This window comes from Tasmannia lanceolata, unplaced genomic scaffold (genome assembly GCF_043159265.1).
Source record: "Tasmannia lanceolata isolate RefF3 unplaced genomic scaffold, GAP_Taslan_0.1 ptg000018l, whole genome shotgun sequence".
Taxonomy (NCBI): Eukaryota; Viridiplantae; Streptophyta; class Magnoliopsida; order Canellales; family Winteraceae; genus Tasmannia; species Tasmannia lanceolata.
Window position 1 is genome coordinate 7,448,890 of NW_027518695.1, and position 20,104 is coordinate 7,468,993.

At 37.7% G+C, this 20,104-nt stretch overlaps 1 protein-coding gene and 1 pseudogene across 2 annotated transcripts; one reads left to right on the forward strand and one right to left on the reverse strand.

The window, feature by feature from the left end:
* The first annotated feature begins 311 nt into the window (after positions 1–311).
* On the forward strand, positions 312–12,048 carry LOC143849817 (auxin response factor 19-like). The gene is made up of 14 exons (XM_077359021.1): positions 312–1,267; positions 1,526–1,638; positions 3,568–3,666; positions 3,837–3,893; positions 5,131–5,286; positions 5,382–5,466; positions 5,872–5,962; positions 6,133–6,297; positions 6,443–6,565; positions 7,145–7,220; positions 7,317–7,455; positions 8,489–10,272; positions 10,900–11,090; positions 11,337–12,048. The coding sequence occupies exons 1-14, from the start codon at positions 1,225–1,227 to the stop codon at positions 11,530–11,532; spliced, it is 3,318 nt and encodes a 1,105-aa protein (XP_077215136.1). The 5' UTR covers positions 312–1,224; the 3' UTR covers positions 11,533–12,048.
* A 1,306-nt stretch (positions 12,049–13,354) lies between these two features.
* On the reverse strand, positions 13,355–19,244 carry LOC143849818 (AIG2-like protein D; annotated as a pseudogene). The gene is made up of 5 exons (XR_013235881.1): positions 19,050–19,244; positions 18,182–18,254; positions 16,078–16,170; positions 15,069–15,152; positions 13,355–13,583 (listed from the first exon to the last, which is right to left on the reverse strand). The product of XR_013235881.1 is annotated as an AIG2-like protein D (transcript).
* Positions 19,245–20,104: the final 860 nt, after the last annotated feature.

The following is a 20,104-nucleotide window of genomic DNA, read 5'->3' on the forward strand; positions in this document are numbered from 1 at the left end:
TTTTTTTTTTGAACCATTATCATATTAAACTCGAATTATTCCTGCCCGATATTTTTCAAAAAGAAAAAATTGAGAAGTTTAAAATAAAGTAAGAGAGCTGGCAATACCAAACCATGGAAGTGAGGATATCATTATCCTTTGGGAAATAAGTAGTCTTTCAAAAAGGAAAAGGGTATTTTGGAAATAAGAACAATTAAAAGATGGTTTATGATTTAGATTTTTTTTAGACGTTAAGGAGATTAGATTAACCATGGTTAAGTATTAACCCACGTTGGTTAAAATGGGGTGAACTTGATAAAAAAGAGAGGCAAATGTCTGATTGTAGCCTTGTAGGGCGAGTTTAGGGGGCAGAGCGAGGTTCTGGTCTGAGGCGAAGCTAACAGGCTCTTCTTTTTAGCCTCGCCGGTCTTTCCCTTGTCGGGCACCTTTTCCCGGCGAATTTTCCGGTACCTCGATCTCCGAAATATCGGCCGAAACGTATAGGCACCCGTCGCTACGAGCTCTCCGGCTACGGCTTAAGCCCGAAAATATCGTTTACCGGCACCGATTTTTGGATTCCGTTCGGAAAGTCGCCGGAAGTTACAGATGATGACCTTTTTCAAGTTTTTCTCAAAAATCTAGGTTACGCTGGCCTGTGTAGCTTATGAAGCTCGAATTCCGACTGAGAGCGATTTGATTTCTGTGGAAAATCTTACGTTCTCGTGCTCTTCTCAACATCGAGCTCTGTTTTAGGTTTTGTGATTTTTGGAAATCGACCGCAAATTTGACGCCCGATTTTTTCAAGCTCTCTGTTTTTTTTTTCTTCTCTCTCTCTCTCTCTCTCTCTCTCTCTCTCTCTCTCATCTACCGTGAGAGTTAGGGTTTCAGCTCTATTGAAGGACTAATTCGCGGTTTCTTGGCCGGAACCCGATCAATTTTTCGGCGAGTCGAGGCTCCGAACCTGCGCCGTGAATCTGACACGGAGTGACATTTTCCGATTTCTAGATCTCTATTTTCATTTCTTCTCTATCGTCTGCCGTGAGAGCTAGGGTTTAAGCTCTATTGAAGGACTAGTTCGAGGTTTCCTGGCCGGAATCCGATCCATTTTCCGGCGATTTGACTCTGCGAACCTGCACCGTGAATCTTACACGGTATCTCTGCTTATCTCGGCTGATAAACGGGCCATTGGACATTTTCCGATCGTTTTCCGGCGAATTCCGGCAGTGAAGTTGCCGGATCCGTACGATGAAGGTTCACGCGAACGGAGCGGCATCAAATCCCGGGGACGGTAAAAAAGAAAATTCCTAAAATCCATTTTTCTTTTCGGAAATTCATTTTCCTCGATTTTCCTTTGTTTTGCTCTTTTTTCTGCTGTATTTTTTAAAAAAAAATAAAAAATTCTGTGATGTTTCTGCTTTTCCCCGTTATTTTTAATATGTGCTTTTTTCGGTGTCTTTTTGTTGCCGGGAAGAAGAAAAAGCTAGAAAACTACATCGGTTATTTTTTTGGATAATTCTCCAATGACTTGTTGACACGTGTTTCTCAGGAGAGAGGAAGAGCATTAACCCGGAGCTATGGCACGCGTGTGCCGGACCACTTGTGACGTTACCGCCCGTTGGAACTTACGTTGTCTATTTTCCTCAAGGCCACAGCGAACAGGTAAATTAGGTTTTCTTGGAAAATTTTGTTATTGTGAAAATGACCAACGTACCCTTTGCCCAATAGCTGTAAATTATATATTGGAAAATTTTCCATAACCAGTAAAAGAAAATGCAATTAAGTTTTTGGTTTTTACTGTTGGTTATTTTACCAGAATTTGGTGTAGAGTTTTTTTCTAGGGAATTTGTTGTTTAGAATTAGCCTTTGTGGAAATTGTCACATAATTGAATTACGTTATGTTATTTATTTTTTTAAAGATTACGAGGTGTATTAAAAAGGTTGACATTATGTTAAGGTAAATGGAAAATTTTTAAGAATTATTGGGATTTTGATATTGTGCACCATAGTGGTGTCATAAAAAAAAATTAAATTACACTGTTGCCCTTCGCTCGAGGTTTTGTTGGATTTTCTTTGCATGTTATGAACCTAGGTTTGGATCTTTTCATTTTCGCTGTATTTTTAAAATATTTTACTCATTTTATTTTGTAATTAGGGGTATCTTTAGTCATTGGTAATTTTTTTGCCTTTCTCCTGTTTTTTGTTTTCTTTGTTGACTTTCTACCACATGGAAGGATCATCATTGCTTGTTTATTTAAAATTCTAGCTAATAATGGGTTGGGGCTCTGTTTTGCTTTTGCTACCCCCCCCCCCCCCCACCCTTTAACGGTTTCTGTGAGAATGGTTCACTGATGGAGGATAAATTCACCCTCTTTAACGATTTTCTTTACCTTTAAAACTTAACGAATAACATTTGTGCGCGGCGGGGGGGGGGGGGGGGTTAATTCCTCTTTCTTTTTAGTTAGTCAAATGTTGGTCTATCGGGTGCTCTTTTAATATTTTTACTCATTTAATTTTCTTTTGTTATTTCTTTTTATTACCTTTTGATTTTATACTCTTTCCTCCAAAATCATTTTTTTATTTTATTATTTCTTATTATATGTTGCAACGGCCGACCCCAACTAGTTTGGGACAAAGGCTTAGCTGAGTTGTATATGTTGGAACAAGAAGGAAAGAAAAGAGGATAGACATTGCCATTTTTTGCTGTTTTCCATTTTTAGGGTTGATTTATTGTCACAATGGTTTTAATCATCATGTCTGCTTCATCATATTTTTATCTGAGTTTGATTGTGTCGCTGCCATGATCAGTTAAAATGGATTAGGAATTGTTATGAATATCTTTGACCGGTCATCCAGCCTATGGAATTTTTTGTTGTGACCCATCCCAAAGGTGGGAGATGATTAGAAGGTTCATACCGATGAAAACAATTCAATTTGTTATGACTGTTCATTGCTTTGTATCTCTTAAGCATTTGATGCATCCCAATTTCAGCATCGAGACACTGCCCTTGTCATTTCTCTTCAATATATTTTGTTTTACATTTTTTTAGCTGCCATTTTTACTTGAAATGAGTTGGAAAGTTGGAATACTCAGAGCCTTACATTAAATTTCTAAATTATTAATTTATTATTATGCATCTGCATTTCTCATTCTCATAGAGATAATAAGAAGAAATAAATTCTTACTTTAAATTTAATAAATTTAGCATTTTTTTTTAAATTTTTGATTAAAAGGTTAATTTATTTTCACCATGATCTAGTAAATGGGTTTTGATCATCTTATTTTCTTCACCATATTTTGTTTTGAGTTTCATTTTTGCATTTATGAACAGTTTGAATGCATGTCTTTCATCTCATGATAGGAAAAGTTTTTCCATGGCTTGGGGTGCTAACTATTGTTTTTGGCAAAATTTTAATAAATTAAGATAAAAAATGTAGATACATATTAGCCAAATGAGCCATGAAATGTATCCCATCCTTTTCTTTTTCCCCCTCATGAGGTCTGATGAACAAGTAAATGGGTTGGTGACACCAGTTATTTATTTAATTCATATTACCTTTTTTACAATTGCTTTATGGGACTGTCCCCAGGTTGCAGCTTCTATGCAGAAGGATGCCGATGCACACATCCCGAGCTACCCCAATCTGAATTCAAAGTTGATTTGCCTCCTTCACAATGTCACACTGCATGTATAGCTCTGTTTTCTTTAGCTCTTTGTTTTCTTTGTAAACAAATATAATTTATATCGTGATGGAAATGGGTTTTTGTTGGTTCTACTTTTTTTGCCCAGCTAGGTGGGTGTTCGCTAATCAATAGTCTCATTATTATCTTATGTTATTTCATTGTATTTAATTTCTAGGCGGATGCGGAGACGGATGAAGTGTATGCTCAGATGACACTTCAACCAGTAAATACTGTAAGTATACATATAGATATTTTCATTTGTGTTCTTATTGTTGGCTGAATGGCTAACTGTCTATATCTTCTCCTGACACTTATAGAGCTAAACCATTTCCTGGAATTATAGAACTGACCTATTTTATTTGTGTGAATTTGTTCTTTTTTATGTGTTCTTTAAATGTTTGATCGCTGCAAAGGTGCAGTGCAGCATTTTTCCTGACCAGTGGTAGTGAATAAAACTATACAATTTAAGATCAATTGATGCACATTGTAGGCCCAATAAGAGTCATATTTGCCCATTAGGACTTTTAGGAACTTATTTCCATGTTATTTAGTTTCTAGGATTTTATTTCCATGTTTTTAGTTTTTAGGGCTTTTTATTTTCCATCACCAATACGGTAGAAAATGCAAAGGAGGGAGCTGTCCCAAGCAGAAAACAGAAAAAAATCGATAAACCATAAATGCAACAAAGTCCGTCCTAGCAGCTAGTCATAATTGAAAAGTATTGCGGATGATAAGCTCCGCTCTTTTTACTCCCCCTATTGAAAGCTCATCCACCTTGTTGTTTGCCGTTCTTGGCGTTTGCTGGACAGAAGGTGCAATCTTCCTTCATAAGACTAGCACTTCCAAGATAACAGCCACTAACCTCCTCCCTGGCCCCAGCAACTGCCAATATACGCATAAAATTATATTTCTTGAATCACACTCTTATATAGGTGTAGAGCTCAACTTCTAAACTCCATGTTTTTTCCTTCTCTATCTTTTATTTTTTCTAAAAAAATGTCACAGCCACTTGCCCTAGTTGTACTGGATTTGGAATGTAAACGTAGAGCTGAGGCAGCGCCTTGTAGTTTGACATTGAAGTTTTAATTCCTTGGTGTCCATGCCAGGGGCATTGAGAGAAGCCTATGCATTTTCTGATTTCATTTATCAGTTTACTATAAAGACATTGTCCATTCTGTCAATGGCTGGCCTGGATAATCATAAAAAGCCTTCGAGGCAGGTGATTATTTGATCAAAATATTCCTTGGCCAACCAAAATTGTTATACCTAGTGGATAATGTCATTGCATGGACAATTTTGATCTGCTAAAGCTTTATAGCTCACAGAAGATTTGGTTGTCGCAGTACATACATGGGTTAGATTCATTTGATACAATCGCATTCACAAACATGAATGTACCACATATGTACCTTAATGCTCAACTTCTAATTAACATTTCTGGCTTTCTGAATTTACCATTTCCTATGTAGTACGACAAGGACGCATTACTGGCATCAGATCTTGCACTCAAGTCAAATAAGCCACAGACGGAGTTCTTCTGCAAAACATTGACAGCCAGTGATACAAGTACACATGGAGGTTTCTCTGTACCCCGCCGTGCAGCAGAGAAGATCTTCCCTCCTCTTGTAATTGAATTTTCCATACCCAAAAGTTTGTTTCGCTAATTACACAGCTCTATAACCATCAGTTGCTGATTTGTTTCCCTCGGCTGTTTATGTAGGATTTTTCATTGCAGCCACCCGCCCAAGAACTCGTGGCCAGAGACTTGCATGATAATGCATGGACCTTCCGCCATATCTATAGAGGTAAGCCAATTTAAGAGCCATTCAAATTGTCTAGGGTTTATAAATTCGATGCTTGACTAGGAGTTTTGATGTTGGGTTGATTCTAAATATACTTGAAACTCCGATGAGTGCTCAATCAAGTTGTCTGAGTTTAAACTATAATCAGAGTTTGACTTTTCAGGTAAGTGACTGTGTTTTTCAAAGTTACTGCCTTGACCTATGTCTTGATGAGTTGAGTCATCTCGGCATGTTTCTCCACCCAAACTAGTTATTAAACGCTGAAATGATATTCTGCTGAATATGTCATATAGATCGCTGCCTTTTTTTTCTTTTGTTTTTGAATAATTACTAGCTAATTTCTTTCACCCATATATAATATGGTGCCTCAAATATTGGAAGTCAATGCTATTCTTCTCATAACTGCAGGACAGCCAAAGCGGCATTTACTTACAACTGGTTGGAGCCTATTTGTTAGTGGAAAGAGGCTCTTTGCTGGTGATTCTGTCTTATTTATTAGGTATATTGTAATTACATTAAAATACAAATGGATCAAATGTCAGTCTTATTTCTCCTTGTATATATCCGCTGATTCATCTAACGGCATTGTTCCATCTTTCTATTAATCTCCATTTCAGGGTCTGCTAATTCTTTTGTGGTTTGATTTTCATTTCTTGTGTTTATGAACAGAGATGAGAAATCACAGCTTCTTCTAGGTATTAGGCGGGCTAACAGACAACCTGCAAATATATCATCATCGGTCCTGTCGAGCGATAGTATGCATATAGGGATTTTAGCAGCTGCTGCCCATGCTGCCGCAAACCACAGCCCCTTCACCATATATTACAACCCTAGGTCAGTTGCATCTCTTTTTTTTTCTTTAGTTTTTCACAATGTTTCACATGCTCTGAAATCTGTGTCAGTTCTGGAATCAATTGGATCCAGGTTTGTCTTCTTTGGGCTTTCACGGGCTATCTGAACAACCTTCTTGTTTCTGCAGGGCTAGTCCTTCAGAATTTGTTATTCCTTTGGCTAAGCATAACAAGGCAGTTTACAGCAACCAGATATCCCTGGGCATGCGGTTTAGGATGATGTTTGAAACTGAAGAATCCGGAACAAGAAGGTGCTTTTATTTGGTTTTCTATTATCTCAAAATTAGTTTGATTGTTGTGACAGTAGCTGTCCAAATGAATTTGGACAGCCAGCCACGGTGCACTCTACATGTGGCACACAGGTTTGAGGATGAGAATAGTTGATCCGATGGGTTACCATCAAGCAACATGATAGTCTAAGTCTCATTCTTAGCGAAGGTCCCATCCATTAGATGATGGGCTGAAAAAGTCAACGGTTAAACTCTTCTAGGAATGCCAGAAATGTCGCCATTAGATCAATGGGCTATGATCATCTGATCATGACAGGATTGGCATAACATATTTATATTGTTGGCCATCCACCTATATTGATGGTTTGTAAGGGACAACGGGAAGGTTTAAAAACTTGAAACTTGATTAGGCCCATGTCCAAGGGAACTTAAAACGTGGTGCTCACTTATCTTGCGGGGTGCTGTAGTTTGAGTTCTCATGTTTTTTCTTCAAGATTTATTATCTCAATTATATTCTTGATTGAGTCACGTTTGCAACTTTTTGTGTCCTTGGTTGAGTTACTAACCACTAAATGTTTATTGTATGTCCTTGTCCTACAGGTATATGGGTACAATTACAGGCATCAGTGATCTAGATCCTGTAAGGTGGAAAAATTCGCATTGGCGTAATCTTCAGGTAGAATTTATGGTCTATGCTTCACGTTTCCTGCAGTATTAAACTCTTCTTTTTTAATACTAATTCATGGTTCTGTCAACCTACGTTCTTAAACAGGTTGGTTGGGATGAGTCCACTGCAGGAGAAAGGCGTAACCGGGTTTCAATCTGGGAGATAGAACCCGTGGCAGCACCATTTTTCATCTGCCCCCCACCATTTTTCAGATCAAAGCGCCTTAGACAACCTGGAATGCCAGGTACCTACATGCACCAAATCCCAAGTTTCACTTGGCTCAGCTGATAAAGAATATCAGTTCAAAAATATAAACAACGAAAAAAGAAAGGTTCATCCTATGTTGCTTGAATTTAGATTTTTGATAGTGGATGTGTCTGTTTTTGTTAAGAGTTAGAGCTTTGTAAGCAAATCTGAGGGTCCAGTACAGTGTTTCACTGTCATGGTTTAGGGTTCAGAAGAATCATCGGTTCACCAAAAGAATAAGGATTCCTAGAACTGATGAGGATTAGACTAGGTTTGGAGGGAATAGTAAAAGAGATATGGAGAATGAAGTGATTTTTTGTTGCCTGGGTTTGGTAAAGGTATTTTTTGAAATGGAAAGGGATTCCGAAGGGACTCCCCTTGAAAAGAACATGGAAAACAAGGAAAGTCGCTAGGTTTCCACCTCATCTACTTAACTATAAAATTATTAAACCCATCTACTTAGCTATAAAATTATTAAACAAGTCTGCAAGTTTGTCGTCAACTTGGCTGACTCTTACAAACTACTGCCCCAATTTTTCAACACTCACTGCTCTGAAGTAACTGTTGATAATGAACACTTAAAAAATGGTACAAATTCTCAGTTAACTATTGGTACTGAAACTGAAAAAATGGTATATACAAATACACAGTTCTGATTTTTGAATCATTTGACAAGAAAGCTCAAGAAAATGAAAGCTTTTTCTTATGCTTTTTCTGATGAAAAAACGTATACTGTGAGGCTAGTTTAGTAACTTGAACCCTTTCTGGACCTTTAACCAATTCCAGTTTCATGGCAGCCGAGAATCAACCAAATCTTGAAAATACTCGAATCCAATTATTGAGTTCCAGTTTCTTTCTAGCTGAAAACCAACTGTAACTGATGTGCAAGGGCACAAAACTGATTATTTAAATAGGATCACAGTGGTCTATTTGAATCACAACTCTTCTCTGATAATTAAATTTCTGTAAACTGTACTTTACAGTTCCAATGGAGGAAGTACTAACTAACCATATTTAGGATCAAATTGCAGATGACGAGTCATCAGATATAGAGAACCTTTTCAAAAGGACAATGCCTTGGCTTGGCGAGGAAATATGCATAAAAGACCCTGAGTCTCAGAATGCTGTCATCCCTGGGCTGAGCTTAGTTCAGTGGATGAACATGCAGCAAAATCCTCCACTCACTAACTCAACAATCCAGCCTGATTACTTGCGGTCACTAACTGGACCTGTTCTACAAAATCTCGCCACAACAGATCTGTCCCGTCAGTTGAGTTTGCAGGCTCAGATCTTGCAACAAAACAACTTACAGTTCAATTCCCCAAGACCATCTCAGCAACCACAACAACAACTTGATCAGCTTCCAAAGCTACCTCCCACATTGAACCAGTTAGTTTCTGTTAATCGCACACAGCAGCAGCCGCTGGATGACATTAATCAGCAACAGCGACATCATTTGGTTAGTCAGACACTACCCCAGAACCAAAGTCAGAACCAATTCACACAGCCTCAGATTCTAGTCCAGACCCATCAAGCCAATCTCCCTCAAAATCAGCAACAACAAAATATTGTCTTAAATCAACAACAAAACCGAATGCCAGGTCAGCTGTCGCACCAATCAAATCATCAATTACAGATCTCTGAACATCAAATCCAGTTGCAACTATTACAGAAACTTCAGCAGCAACAGCAGTCGCTCTTGGCCCCACCGGGGCTGCAACAGCAGTCGCTCTTGGCCCCACCTGGGCTGCAACAGCATCAACTGGCCCAACTCCAAGAGCAGCAGAGACAACTCTTGGAAGTGTCACAACAGTTACCAAACCCTAACCTACTTTCTCAGCAGAATGTTCTACCACAGAATATGGCAAAGAATACTCAAATGAGTGTCCGGTTTTCTCAACCCATGCAGCATCCGCCACCGCAAAGGGTTCAGCAGCAATCGGCCATTCTGTCCGAGTTGCCCGGATCGGTGGTTCCTCCTCCTCCATCAACCAATATGCTCTCAACTCCTTCCAACTGTTTATTGGCAGCTGGAGGAGCACAGTCAGGGATTACTGACGATATGCCATGCTGTTCCACATCGCCTTCCACAAACAACTGTTCTGTCATTCCTCAATCGATTTTAAGTAAGACCCATCGTGGAATAGTTATGGCAGAGGAGATGTCTAAGTCGGCATCAACGATTTTAAGTCCTGGTACTTTGGAAGCGATGACTGTTACCCCAAATATGGCCAAGGAATTGCAGAAAACCAACAGCCATGGCAAGCCTTCATTGCCCATCTCAAAGACTCATAATCAAGGGGCTGCACCACAAACATACCTAAGCACCCCACAAATGGAATACTTAGACACATCGTCTTCAGGGACCTCTGTCTGCCTCTCTCAGACCGATGGGCCTTTGCAACAAAACCTTCCGCTATCATCTTTCAATCCATTGGCAATGTTGTTCGGAGACAGTGCGCAAGATGGTGAAGTTCAGGATGACCCTCGGAATAATGTTCTATTTGGAGTCAACATTGACGGGCCACTTGGCATACCATTGACTCCCGATCCTTTGCTGGCAAAGAACATTGGATCAGGCAAGGATTTCCAGAATCATCTCTCTTCGGGGAATATGCTGACCAACTATGGCAGCTCCAAAGAAGTTCAACAAGAATTATCATCCTCAATCGTTTCTCAATCATTTGGGGTCCCAGATATGACATTCAATCCCGGAGTCTCAATAGATTCTACCATAAATGATGGCAGCTTCTTGAACGGTGGTTCGTGGGCACCTCCACCATCTCAGCTTCCACGAATGCGGACGTTCACCAAGGTTAGATGTTTCAGTACTAAGCATTGTTCTTACTATGTAACTATGTTCTGCATTTTCAAAGAACTGCTGTGTTGGGTGTTTTAAACTCATGTTGAGCCTGTGTTGGACACACTCAAGACGCTCGGTGACATGGCAATTAAGACAAAGCTTATCTTTTCATTTTTCTGATTTATAGGTGTTATTATTTTAATATTTAAGTCCAAGCTATACTCAGTTTCTCGTCTTTGAGCAATAACAGTATTAAAAGAAAGAAAGATTATAAAATAATAAAATATGTACTCAGACCTCCAATGAGGAAAGAAGGGAATATCCAGAGAAAAAAATTGAAAATTCTAATATTGCTTCTAGATAATCAGTTCCTTTGGGAATCAAGGACTTAGTCCCGTAAAAGAAAGAAATAATAGTTGTTTGGTTTTGCTTAGTTTATGTCACCTTTTGCACATTTTCTTTAAATCCAAATACTTCTGAAATCTTCACTTCATCCGCTTAAAAAAGGCATTAGATATGAGAAAACTTCTTTTCTTTTTCTTTCTCTTCATTGGTGGTAAACTTAGACACTCTTGCAAGTACATGTTCTTCCTTTTCATTTGGAAGGAGTGGAACTGAATTATCCTCCCATGTATGAAGGTATACAAGCGTGGGGCCGTTGGCAGATCCGTAGATATAACCCGTTATTCGGGATATGACGAGCTCAAACAAGATCTTGCACGTAAATTTGGAATAGAGGGACAACTCGAGGATCGACAGAGGATAGGCTGGAAACTGGTCTATGTGGATCATGAGAACGATGACTTGCTTGTTGGCGACGACCCTTGGGAGTAAGTTGAACTATATCTTTCTCTTCAGTTCTTATTCAAGTATTATTTTCAACTCTTTATTGCATGCTACTAGATTTTATATGTTGAAGTGCTCAATATGCTGCATGAATTTTGGAGGAGCTGGTGTTCAGTCTCTAATTTTAGTGACCAAAAAACAGTTGGGATGTCTAAATTAGGCATAATTGTCCCTTTACTTATGTTGGTTAGATTCGATTATCATTTATGGGTTCCTTGTTAACTGCGCAGGGAGTTTGTCAGCTGTGTTCGCTGCATCAAGATATTGTCCCCTCAAGAGGTTGAGCAAATGAGTAGAGACGGCGATCTTGGGAATAATATCCTTCCAAATCAGGCATCTAGCAGTTCAGATGGGGGGAATGTATGGAGGGGTGGTCAGTTTGACCATAATTCTGGCAACCCTTCTGTTGGGTCATATGATCACTGAAAGAAATGGGCGAAAGATCCTTCTAGAATTTAGAGAACAGATCGATGTAGAACCGACGTTACTGGCCACGTGATTTTTTTGTTTGGGTACTTGTTGGATATTCATCTATTTGTCATATCTAGGCCTTGGTGATTTATGGCGATCCTTGAAAAACAAAGAGGAATATAAGCAGCCTCCATGGGTAGCCAGAGCTTGGTATTTAACTACATCAGATCTAAAGATCGATACCGAATTTATCAACACGGAAAGGAACAGAAAAGCTGAGATTCTGAAAGATGAAGACAACTTTTTGATCAATCGATTCGAGTTTGTGGAGAAAAACAGCTTGTGAATTTATGGCTTTTGGAGGGTGAAGGAATCCCAATTGGGAAGGGAGAAAGGTACCTTCATGATATTTAATACTATGCCTGTTGTAATATTTTTTCTTATTTTTCTCTTTACTCAACTGTCTTGTAGAAAGATAAGGCCATAATTTGTAAGGATGGTTTTAAATCTGTAAAGCTTCTTTTTTGCTTCTCTTGTTGTACTGTTTTGGTGAATTACAGGCTACTGAATTAGAAATAGCTGTAGGGCTTGTTTGGCTGTGCAAACAAAATGATTTGCAGTTTTGCACTTTCATATACCAAATTAAATAATTTTCTCAGTACTCTATTCTTCATTTTGGGTATTAATTTTTGTCTTTCTATGATCGATAATGGTAAGTTGGTAATTTTAGAAAAATGCTTGTGATCAGTTCTACGTGACTGCACAAGCCCCACCTATTGGTGTTGACCCCACCTTGATCGGATGATCAAGACCCCTGATCTATCAATCCTTGTTTAAGGTTCCACGAAGAAAAGCTAAACTGTTGATTTTTGTGGGCCTTAATCTTATGGACGGAATGTTTGTTCCCTGTGAGACTAAGACCACGTTGTTCCTCTTATGATGGCCTACAAGATCAATGGCCTTGATTACACACGTCCCGTCCGGGACCCAGAAGACCGTAAGATCATTTTAACTTCGTTAAGAAGCTGATACAGAACTTAAATGGGACACATAGATATCACCCAATTGATCAATTCCAGCTTCATAACACTCCAATTTTACACGAGAATTTTAAGTTTCAAGTACACCATGTAGAAGTATTTCAAGTTTTGAATACACTCCTTTGGCAATAACAAAGGAGGAAAAAAAACCCTTTGGTGAAAATCTTTGGCAGCTTCCAATAACTGTCGTATTGGGTTATTCGACAGTTGCTTAGATGGCTTTGCTTAAAAAGAAGATGAAGATTTAAGATATGAATCCTCCATTTTATAAAGACTTTCTCTTCTATTGACATCCCCCTTCCTTGATCTTCATGGAGGAAACTTCTTTTTTATGGGAAACTATAGCTTCTCCCCTTTTAGGACTATTGATGTACATAATTGGAAGTAACCAATTATGTTACAACGAAACCTAGAAATCGATCACTGATCAAATTTGAGTACCTCTACGGGATAGACCTCAATAGAGTACCTCTACGGGATAGACCTCAACAGAAAACTTGAAGAGTAATGGCAGCAAGTGATCGAGTTCAGTAGATCCTCATATAAAATTATTGACTCTAGAGACGTGATAATATGGAGAAGACAAAATTGTTTCAATCACGGACCGAACCGGAAGTGCCCCTCCTAAGATAAGCATAGTCTTCTCCAAAAAGAATTTAATCTCCGAAATCGGCTTCTCAATTTGTGTCTTTTGATCTTCAATTTGATTGATTCGTGTCGGTCATCACTCCCTTAATGTTCTATTTTTTCAAGTAATGAAAAATGAAATAATGGAAAATACGAGAAAATGATAGGGGTGGTGCAAGATGAATTTAATTAATCACTTGCCAAATAATGATATGGTGATATTTTAAAAGAAAATTATACAAACAAGAGAGTTCCCTAGTGGTATTTGAGATTTCTTAGTCCTGCTGATAGAAGGATTCATAGGTGGCCACCCCTTGGTTTAGATTCAGGCAGCTCAAGCTCAGCCACAAAACCCATGGTCATCTCAAGAAAATCTTTCATGTGCACTTGCTTCCATTCCTGAAAGAAGCAGAGACACAAGGAAGAAAATGGAAAGAAAAATGATCAAAGAGCAACAATTTCGAACAATATTTGAAAATATAATCGGGCTTTTGTTATGCGTTTTGACGTCAAATCACATTAAAAGGGGGGCGCATTATCCAATTATTCATTTTTCATCCAAATTCATTAATTCAAACAGAAACTACTATGATTAACATTCAATATTGTAATATGAATGGTTTGCTGACAAACTTGACACATACTAATCATCTAATTCTCATCCAAACCCATGCATCTTAGTTAATAATCTTTAAAAAAAGACACAAGATCATATCAATTCTCAAAGTCTCAAACATCAAATGACAAATATCAATCATAAAAGATGGGAATCAATGTTGTCCTTATGATGGTAGTCGACCTCGACTCCCACCTCGATGTGAGTAATGCCCTCAACAAATGCTTTGCGCTCTACTGGTTTGATTCGTTTGAAGTCCTACTCCTCTGTCTTCTTCCTTCTAATGAGAGGGATTTCAGAGGCTTCTTGTAATATAAAAAGGAAATGAGGTCTTTTGAAAGAAAGACACATTTTCTTTTTATACAGAAACTTTTTTTTTTTGAATGGTAATAGAAAGAACTTAATTTGGATAAATCGCATTAATCATACGATTTACGATCGAATCGTAAGATTCAATAAAAAATCGTAAGATTCATACAAATTAAGATTCAATCATGGGATTCAAATCGTTTTGCCTCAGAATCGTAAATCGAACCATAAATCGTAAGATTTTCAAAACAATGACTGTGGATTTAAATTTCGGTTTCGGTCCCATTTTCGGCCTCAGCCGAAATCCGGAAAAAGAAAAAAATAATTAATTAATCATTTCGGAAATATCGGCCAAAATTTGGAAAAAAAATATTAGTTTTTTTTCTCTTGCCTAAATTTCGTGAATCCGAAATCCGAATTTCGCGAATTTTGGACTAAATTTAAAACTATGGCTATGACAAGTGGTACATCCCACCCAACTGTAGAGTGAGTTAGAGACAGATCTAATGAATGTAAAGTGATTTAGGGTTGAACCCATTGAGCCACAGCAAAATAATAAGGCCTAGTGTCCTTGAGTTTGGCTCAAGACACCCATCACCGAAGAAACACATAGCAATGTTCCAATCATTGTTACCTGGTATGTGGATTAGTTCAATAAGATACAGTTTGCAGTTTGCTGCATTAGTGAATGGGTTAGTTAAATTAGGGTGGGCTGGCTGGGATGCATTTTCAATCAATCTCTGGCCGGAAAGACAGATGCGCTATTGGAGCGAGTTGTAAGGAGTCTTGCTCTCGAGTCGAAGGGCGTCATTTCATTTTTGCATTTGTGGAGGAATAAACTCGGGACTTCTTCTAGAATAAACTTGAACTTTTAACTGATTAAACGAAACTTAAATTTTGATTTCACACAACTATGATATGTACATTGAAAGAGAAGCGCAAAAGGAGAGAATGGTTACCTCAAAATCCCAATCTCCATACAAATTTGGATCATTTCTGTTTCCCCAGACGTAGGTGTAGGCATGTAATTTCTCAGAACTATCCTGAAACGCCACATCATTTCCTTTCAGTAACCATAGAAGACGCAAAAACCAAAGACATTGATAAGATTCCTCATAGTATTATTATGAATCAGAAGTCATAGCTGATTTATATTGAACAGCTTTTCTATTCTCATTTCTTATTACAAATCTATATATTTCTGACTGGATTTGGCCAGACACGGTCAGTGCTAGATGAATGGAGACAGGAATAACTCACTGTAAATGGTACATGTGCATGGTCAGTGGGACCCTTGATCTGATGGGCCTACAGGCCCATGTCACACACTGAATGGAAATATCATATGCAAGATCAAAGCATGCAAACTAGCAATGGATTGGTAAACCCCTAAAAAGAAACCTTTTTCATCACAGTTGATCAAGGGACTCGGATTATTTGATGGCAATGCAAGCACAATGGGCCAGACTCACGATGGTTGATAAGATTAACGGACCAGATAACCACACACACATGGCGATGGGCCATGTACATGAATGCCTGTCCAAATTAAACTAGAAGGTACTCATCATTTTATCATTTTTCATTCTGATATTGATACAAAACTCTCTTCAAACAAAAAAACCGTACATTCTTGCATCCATGAAAAAGTTGTTCCACCCAATTTACAAAGGACATTTAAAAAAAAAAATCCGTTGTGCCCCTACAAGACAGGAATTAGTAGCTACCCTTCTTCTCCGTGGACAAGTTTATCTACGATGAGATGACCATTCAAAGCAGGTCTTGAGCAATTTAGAAAAAATAGGGCCTTTCTAATCAATAGGAAGACTTCTAAAGGCTTTTGAATTTCCTCCTTACTCGTATTTTTGTGCACATCATGCCACAATCTGGAGATCTGTGGAGTATTACTTGTTGAGCAGTATAAGTAATAACATGCAGTTGATATAAGATCATGTTTCAAATACTTACAATCAAGGAAATCTCGACGGAATCCCTTGCATACTCAACATCCTCAAATGTATCTAAAACATCTAATTCAAGATCTGTAATACCCACAAGAACCTGTAGAAAAGGAAACATCAAGTGATGAATAAATGCCTCGTATTGAAAGGAATAAAAGGAAATATATAGAAATCATTATACCGATTAAACTGCAAGGTCAAAATGCGAACAAATGCAAGAATTGGAAGTAGTAAATTGAGAGAGGCACTATTGACAGACGAGAAAATGAGCACACAAAATCATTCAGGCCAGCTTTTTGAGATTGAAGATTGATAGCTGGAAATATACAAAGGTATCATGTGCTTCAAAGAGAAATCTGGCTGGAAACTAATCAGCTCTGAACTATACAAACATTTTATTTGTAAAAGTGACATTGGCATAAGCATCACAAAAAAAAGCTTGAGAATGTGTGATGGGAAGGGTTTGATTTTTGTTTCTGGGGTATTTTGGCCATGAAGTAATTGCACAATTATGGAGAACTTCCCCTGCCATTATTTTTTATAAATGAGTTTTGTTTGAATTCCTACAGAGTAATATTATTGAACAATTTTCCTGTAGGTGAGCCAACCCACTAAAGTTTAACCAAATTCATATCCCAGCTCAGCCCTTGCCCTTTTGGGGTCAACAAAATGATGATATCTTGCTCTATAGGACCAAGCATAGCATCATAGCCATAGCTGACTTAAAAGTTAAAACAACCATGTGCCACTGAAGATGTTATTCCACCTCCTTAGGCCCTGTTCGTTTGAGATTGTGACAACCGATTGTAAGCTCTAAACTGATTATTTGACTCAAAAATTCATTTAACTTTGAGTTCAATAATAGGTTTGGGTCTTACAATCAGTTGGCACGAGCTCAAACGAACAGGGCCTTACTGAAGGGTGTTGAAATAGAAAAAATCGCAGCTGGAAACTCCCTCTAACTCGCAATCACCCAGATTATAAAATACAAAGAGAAATACCAACAACAATAAAAAAAAATTACCTGAACCATCGGATCCATCTCATATTAAAGTGCTAGAAATTCTCGTGACAGGAAAATAATGAAACATAAGTACTACTCCTGAAGGAAAATTATGCTGAAAATAAAAAAGAACAACAGAAATTGTGGTAAAAACTTGAGAAGCTGAAGGGAAGTACAACCATCCCCAAGCCAGACTACGCTTTGCTTTGATAAAGATGATGTAAAGAATAATCATTGATTTTTTATGTTTCAGAAAATTTAGCTATTATAGCAAAAAAATCGTAAGATGGGCAGATTAAACCAAATCGTAAGATCAGATAATGAAGTTTTAAGTTCTTTTAATGTTAAAATTAGAAAAAATATAGATGGAAAATAAAAAATTTCTAAAGGATTCATTAGCCGACCCCAACTAGTTTGGGACAAAGGCTTAGTTGAGTTGAGTTGAGTATAGATGGAAAATAAAAAGATAGGGCCAAATCAACCATATTCTGACATCAGATCAAGTATTAATCAATTGCTCGTCTCACTTTTTATGTATTAATGATTGGATATAAAGCATCCAGACCAACAAGACAGTTGAGGGAAATCATAATATGCCCAATTACATCTCATCTCTTTCAATGAACAACATCAAATTAATTTTTAAAACATTAAAACATGAATCATAAGGTACTCCAATTTTTGAGTGAGTAGCGCATCATGTACTATGTAATATTCAAGTTGAATGGTGCATGGTTTCCTATGAGATTCAAATTGATCTAAACGACTAAAATAATAAGCATAGTATTTTAAGTTTTTAACAATACTTAGAAATGTTGAAGCACCATTCTCCAAAAATCATATCTGCTTTTTGAAAGCATTGTAAAAATAAATACAGATAAATCTCCTTATAGAAGTAATTGTTTCACAAAGAGCCATTAAAAACTCCAAGATTCACAAGTTTTCAAGGAAGAAACCGCGAACTATAAAAAGCTAAAACATGACTGCAATTATTCAGAAGGAAATAAATACAAATCTGTGCCATTTATTCTTATTGGTATAGGAAATGAGAGTATTACCAAAACAAACAGTTATTATGATTGGAAATGAGAGCATTGCCAAAACAAACCTTTCCAGTAACTTTCTTATCCTCTACAGGCAGAATTGCTGGATAAACGCGTCCTTTAATGCTAAATCTATGGCTGCAAAATGAAAATTCATGTAAATAAGATATATCACATTTATAAAACATTATCTAATCTATGCAAAAAAGCATTAACCACCAAAATATTGTAGGTAACAAACTAATAAGTTAATGTGGTATCAGAAATATTCTATAGTCTCTATGACTCCATAGTCCAGAGATCCCAAAAATACTCCTTTTCCTATGTTTTTAAGGATGTTCATCAACGCGGTCCGAGAATTTACACATTTGTATGGAATAATCAAGGGTGTACCTATCTCCGAGATCAAAAGTTCCCAATTTCATATACTCCATCCCAGACCAGACTCACAGATTTACATATATAGCTCCAGCAAGAAAATTCAACATGATTAAACACCAAGCATACAAGTTAAAATCTTCATGTATCTAAAGTTCTAAACCCATCAAACCCAATGTGACACCAACAGATAGAGCATAATTGTGGAAGGAAACTTTCAGTTTATAAAGGGCCCTCATTTTCCAACACCGAGGCCATGAATCAACAAAGTAAACAATGAACTGAATTGATGATTATATGAATATCACACACACAAATGACAGTAAAAAATCATACACAAGAAGTAATGCATGCATTTCCTTAACAAATGAAGATCAAAACTCCAACAATTCCATGGAATTCTAAATGAACTTCAAATAGTAGTACCATTCACAACACATGCTAATTAGTGGGTTGTGGAGAAATAAGGAAAAATAGAAAAGATGTAAGTTCCCAATTTCCAACTAAAAAAGTAACCCCCACAAAGTGATTTTTTGATGGGTCATGAAATCATACTAGGCGTTGAGGAGGGCGGGAGAAGAATCGGGGACACGCTTCAATAGCACGTGCACAACCTCATCGGCCAATAGGCTTCCGTACACAAATACGTTGTGGAGGGATTTGGAAGAAGCACTCTTCATCTTTTTGCACCTTCTCTCTCTCTCTCTCCTCCTCCTGACTCGGCCCACTCACTCGCCTTCTATTCTATGACGAGGTAAAACATAAATAGATTTTGTGGGGTGAGTGCGCGTTTGGTCCAGTATTTGCCAGAAAGTACTGTAGGGCCTATTATCTAAACCGTTTATTTGTTGCATAGGATAATCCTAGCCATACCATATTTACAAATTTCCATAATGCGGGCCCTACAGTACTTTCTGAAAAATACTAGACTTCACGTGTATAATCTGTGCATAGGATGATGCAGTCCCACTTCAGATAGGAGGGTTAGGAATTTAGGATCATCCTGTGAGCCTATTTACGTTGTGGTTGTGGCCAAACTAATGAAGAGATGAGCCTGTGAAGTGGGCCCGCAGTACTTTCTTAAAAACACTGACCATGTATATCAAACAAAGTCACTTTTACTCTTCTTCATAAAAGACACTAATTGGGGCCCGCTTCTGATTGGATTGCTTGATCAGATGATCCTAGACCTACTTGAACAACTATCATTTTGGGTTCTTCCAAGAAAATCTAAACCGTTGATTTTTTTAGTCCTTTATCAAATTTACGGAGGATGAAATCCATGTGGGTCCTCTCGCGATGTTCTACAAGATCAATGGTCTTAATCTCACAAACATGCATTGATGGTGAAAGTGGCTTTCTGCCTAAGTCCTCATACCAACAAATGCGAAATGCTAAGAAGAAAGTCACTTTTACGTGATCAGATCCGCTGATTCGAACAAAGAAAGAAAGTCCAGCGAAATGATCCTGGGCCCTTGATCTATCAAGCTCCATTTAATGAATCAAGAAAGCTCTCTCTCTCTCTCTACAATTTTTCACTTATGCCCTGTTTGTTTTGGATTTTGAGAACCCATGGTGAGACCAAAACTGATTATTGGACTCAAAAATAT